This window comes from Arachis duranensis, chromosome 4, assembly GCF_000817695.3.
Source record: "Arachis duranensis cultivar V14167 chromosome 4, aradu.V14167.gnm2.J7QH, whole genome shotgun sequence".
Lineage (NCBI taxonomy): Eukaryota > Viridiplantae > Streptophyta > Magnoliopsida > Fabales > Fabaceae > Arachis > Arachis duranensis.
Genome location: NC_029775.3, coordinates 7,205,827 through 7,211,134, shown reverse-complemented (window position 1 = coordinate 7,211,134; position 5,308 = coordinate 7,205,827). Strand labels below are relative to the sequence as shown.

General features: G+C 31.8%; 1 protein-coding gene across 1 annotated transcript; it reads left to right on the top strand.

Annotated features, from left to right (window-relative positions):
• The first annotated feature begins 1,421 nt into the window (after nucleotides 1–1,421).
• On the top strand, nucleotides 1,422–3,589 carry LOC107483076 (uncharacterized). The gene is made up of 5 exons (XM_016103689.3): nucleotides 1,422–1,972; nucleotides 2,037–2,203; nucleotides 2,499–3,174; nucleotides 3,259–3,350; nucleotides 3,436–3,589. Exons 1-5 carry the CDS (start codon nucleotides 1,679–1,681, stop codon nucleotides 3,587–3,589), a joined length of 1,383 nt encoding a protein of 460 aa, XP_015959175.1. The 5' UTR covers nucleotides 1,422–1,678.
• Nucleotides 3,590–5,308: the final 1,719 nt, after the last annotated feature.

Here is a 5,308-nt window from a genome sequence, read left to right as displayed (position 1 = left end):
CTTAACTTTTTAAATATAAATAAGATTATTAGTATTTAATATTTTTTTATAATATATATCATTTATTTACTTTTATTATTTTGTTTAATTTAATTTTGTTTATACATACATATAATATTTTTTTCGCTAAAAAAAATATTATAATATTATAAAATATTAACTTTGCAATTAAATATCAAAAAATTATTTGATATTTGTTGAATAGGAAAAATATATTATTTTGTCTATACCTACATATAAAGATAATTGTAATTGTTTAATTTGAATTTTTTTTCACAAGTCTCTCTCGCATAATTTTAGAAAAAATTCAGACTCCAAAATAAAAAATAGTCAAAATTTTAAATTAGTTCATTTGAGCTATATTATTTATAGATTTTTTTTTCACAAGTCTCTCTCGCATAATTTTAGAAAAAATTCAGACACCAAAATAAAAAATAGTCTAAATTTTAAATTAGTTCATTTGAGTTATATTGTTTATAAATTTTTTTAGCTATTGAGTTATAATTTTTTTGTATAATATAAAAGATAATAAATATAAATATAATTTGACAGATATTAGATGCTTGACTAAGTGCAAGTATTCATAATAAATGTATTATTCATGTAGAAATTTGATTAGTTAATATACTTTAAAATTTAAATATCTAAATATATTAATATTGATGTATATTTTTTATTATTTTATTATATTATTTTGTCCCCACTTCTAAAATTTTTTAGATTTGTTACTGGCTGCGAATCGTGAAAGTTTGTTGCTGTTGATGTTAAGGTTGTTGTTGCTGTGAGTGATGGTGTTGAGGGAGGGAGAGGGAAGGGGGAGGACCGCGGTGGAAAGGGGCCATGTCAGCATTGTGTGTGTCGGAAATTTGTTCCGACAAACTTGGGAATATGTTTGTCGAATTTTAAAATTTTTTAGAGATTATTTTGTCAATAACAAAAATCAAATACCATTTTATCAGGATCAGAATCTTTCGAATATTAATTTAGTATTTACTTCTCCGAATATATTATAACTAATTTATTAATTAATTTTTGACATGGGTATATAGCATTTTTCCCCTGCTATTCCTCCTTAAGAACGAACATTTCTGTCATTTCACCCTAACACTATTAAATTATCTTATATATCCACAAATTTTTGTGTAAATTTATTATCTTATCCTTTTAAAATGTAATTCTTAACAATAATATAAAACAATCTAGAAAACTAATTATAATATAAATCAACTTTTTTTATTTTTTATTTTAAAAATTAAAAAATTTGAATAATAAAAAATTATTTTTTTTGTAATAAATCTATTTTTTTAATTAATTGACTAAAGATGGGTTCATCCCTAGTTGGGTGGCTTGGGTCTGTGGCGAAAGCTTATAAAAAATGGTTGCATGCATCACAAAGAAATCTCATGCAAAAGATGTAGCCATGCAGGCTGGGACGAAGGGATTTCTAAAAAAAATTGAAATTACATATTGGTATCTCAAAAAATTAATAATTGCACATATTTTCCCTTTACAAAATGAGCCATGATTAATTAATAATAGTAAATCCCACCCACATCAAGCGCTCTGCAATTCTAACAAAGCTCCTCCGCAAGCGCCCGCCATATCGGCCACTCCCGGCGGCGCAACCACCGCATTTCACAGCTCCGTTGCATTGTTGAAGACTCGAACAACAAAAACAATGCGGAATCTCTCACCTTCTCATTCTCCCTCTGAGATCGAAATGGAAATTCCACTGCCAACCGCAACAACAGAGCCGTTCCGATTGGAGAGAGCAGTATGCAGCCATGGCCTCTTCATGATGGCACCTAACCACTGGGACCCACTCTCCAACACTCTCACCCGCCCCCTCCGTCTTGATTCCTCCGCAAACGTCGTTGTTTCGCTTTCTCAGCACTCTGATCGCCCCGGTTTCCTCATTGTTAGGGTTCGAGGCATCAACTCCCTCTCTTCTCAGCAAGAACGCCACTTGAAGGTATCCAACTCTTCAATTGCTTCTTTCGGTTCGATCCGCTTTCTTCGGGTGTCGTTTTTTTCAGGATCAGGTGGCGAGGATGCTGCGTTTGTCCGAGGCGGAAGACAAGGCCGTGAGAGAGTTCACCAAGCTGCACTCTGATGATCGGAATGGAAGCTTTTGCGGGAGGGTCTTTAGGTCTCCCACGCTATTTGAGGATATGGTCAAGTGTATCCTTCTCTGCAACTGTCAGTGAGTGTCTTATTCTCATGCCTACCATGTGTTTGACATAATGCCTCTGAAAATCTGAGTTTTTTAGATTACTTTTCAATCAAGATTACCCTAGATATAGTTTAGTAAATGGGACACTGTTATACTTTGAACCATTAGTGGACTTCACTTAGTAGAACAATGCTTACTAGTGGAAGTTGATATTGTTATGTTGATGCATTCAAATAGCTCAGAAAAGGTCTTGATTTGGATCTTTTGTTGATTGCATCGTGTCATGTCATACTTGCTGAAGTAACTCGCAAAACCTTTCTTCCAGGTGGCCAAGGACCTTGAGCATGGCTCAAGCGCTTTGTGAGATTCAGTTTGAACTGCAAAATGGATCATCCTGTGCAGGTGCAGATTCAGGAAATCCAAAAGTTGAGACTGAAGACTTTGTTCCAAAAACACCGACTACAAAAGAATCCAGGAGGTCCAGAAAAAAGGGCAGGAAGTCTGGTGTTTCTGCAAAAGAAGAAATGTTTCCTAGGAAGAGATTAGATTTTAGAGTAGATGGGAGTTCACAAACAGATCATGTGCTTATGACAGATATAGATGACAGCGGTTCTCATGGTTGCAAATCTTGTGAAGTGACGAAGGAGCTAAGTTTGGATGATTCATGCCGTCCGAAAGAGATTTTTAATCATATTGGAAATTTTCCTTCCCCTAGTGAGTTAGCGCACCTTGATGAGCTGTTTTTGGCAAAGCGGTGCAAACTCGGGTATAGAGCACGTCGCATAATAAAACTAGCTCAAGCTATTGTTGAAGGCAAAATTCAATTAGGACAGCTTGAAGAACTTTCCAAAGATGCAAGCTTATCCAGCTATGAGGAGCTGGATGAATGGCTAAAGCAAATTGAGGGATTCGGCCCTTTTACTCGAGCAAATGTACTTATGTGCATGGGATATTACCATGTCGTTCCAACGGATTCTGAAACTATTAGACACTTAAACCAGGTGTTGTTTTCTTGCTTTTTCCTGTTTCATGTATGCTAAATGATCTTGAATCTTGAGATGTATGGGATTTGTCCATTATTGCAGGTTCATTCAAGAAATTCAACCTTGAAAACAATTCAAACAGATGTTGAAAAAATTTATGGAAAGTATGAGCCCTATCAGTTCCTGGCATACTGGTAAAATAACAAGATGCCCAACTCTAAAACCTTCATGTTTTGTTGGTGTTTTATGAAAGTTGTTTAAACATCTCCCTTTGAACAGGTCCGAAATATGGGACTTTTATGAAAAAAGATTTGGCAAGATGAATGAAATGCTTCCTTCTGACTATAAACTTATAACAGCTAGTAATATGAGAGGCCATGGGGAAGGCACAAGAAGGAAGAGAAACCCCCCCCAAAAAAAGAAAAAAATTTGAAGAAAGCTCCTTGTTTCATGTTTATAATTATTTATAACATTTTGTTGCCTGTTAATAACAGTTGAGGTTGAGGGAATCTCTAAATTTGTTATCCCTTCTCCTTTTATAAATGTAATGCGGCTACATTCTACATGGGATGTAAAATTTTTGTCAATTGCATGTCAATATTTTTAGCTTTTAAATACCAGTAGCTATCCTTGCCATCTTTATGCAAATTCTTAACAATTAGGTTGATGTGCATGGCATTTCTATTTCTTCCCGTATCAAGAGGTTCTGTTATATATACAATGCTTTACACACACAAAGTCATTTTGTTTTTCATAGACTAAACTGCATTCAGATATGTCTTTGAAACTCATTTGGTTCTGTAAACATTCTATAGACAGAATTTTTATGAAATACAAATCCATAATGATTAATTTTGATATACGTATAGCATTTTTTATTAAATAAACAACAAGTGAATTAATAGACACGATAATGCCTATTAATACAATAGTGTATATATATAAATAATTAGGCTGCTTGTAGTTTTTATATTGTTGTTTTGTTCCTAGACAACGGAATATGAATATAACACCTATCAGCCAACTATGCTAGGTTGAGACTAGATTGAATTAGGGTCCAACATTTTAATTTTGTGATTATTTCTTGAAGAATAAAATCAATTTTCTCGTTTATAAATATTTAAAATACTTTGTTATATCATGTACTGAAATATTAGTAATATTATACTTTAAATTTAAAAATTAATTACAAGTTTAAGCATTTTTATGTGTTATTAAATTATTGTGTTCGAGTGAGTTTTAACTACAAAGTAAAAGCTTTATTGTAGTTGAATCATATAGTGAATCATTATATATTGAATCTTAAGTAAAATGCCACGAATTCGTGTGAATATTACATAATACATATATAGAGGGTGCAATAAAGTTATAAAGTTTCTTTGTGATAAGGATGTATGAGATGGATGTCTATTAATGTTTGGGCGCTTAATTTTTTTAAGTAAAAAATTCAAATTATTAAAAGAAGACTAAAATTAATTATATTTAAAACTTTAACTTTTGTACACCTATAAATAAAGAGTCTGATATGAAGAATAACCCACACAAAAACATTCTTCTCTCCCTCTATGTAATAATTCTCTATTTTATCTATCTCTCCATAGATTTTAAGTTTACAATATATATAATATTAGTAAATATATTAATTATCTTTATTATATTAAGATAGTAATTGTGGTGAATATTATTACCAGAGTTATTTAATTATACTTCTTTATTTTATATTTATTACCTCTTCTTTATTTATTTATTTATTTTACAACACGTTATCAGTACGAGACTCTGATCAAATTTTTGGGAGACTCAGATAATAAATTTTCATTATGTCAAAACTCTCTCATCTTGAATTTAATGTTCTTGATATATCTGGAAACAACTATTTATCATGAATATTAGATGCTAAAATTCATCTTGATTCAATGGATCTTAGAGATACTATTAAGGTTAAAAATAATGCATCCCAAAAGGATAAAGCCAAAGCCATAATCTTTCTTCGTCGTCATCTTCACAAAGGATTGAAAAATGAATATCTCACATTAAAAGATCTTGCAGATCTGTGGAAAGACATGAGAAAAGTATAATCATCAAAAGACAGTGATACTTTCTCAAACCCGATATGAGTGGACGCATTTACGTCTCCAGAATTTTAAATTCA

Bases quoted from the DNA above. Each gene is read 5' to 3' on its own strand.
- LOC107483076 (XM_016103689.3), top strand. From the start codon at position 1,679: ATGCGGAATCTCTCACCTTCTCATTCTCCCTCTGAGATCGAAATGGAA. The intron at 1,973-2,036 runs GTATCCAACTCT...CGTTTTTTTCAG, and splicing joins AGCAAGAACGCCACTTGAAG to GATCAGGTGGCGAGGATGCT. The intron at 2,204-2,498 runs GTGAGTGTCTTA...CCTTTCTTCCAG, and splicing joins ATCCTTCTCTGCAACTGTCA to GTGGCCAAGGACCTTGAGCA.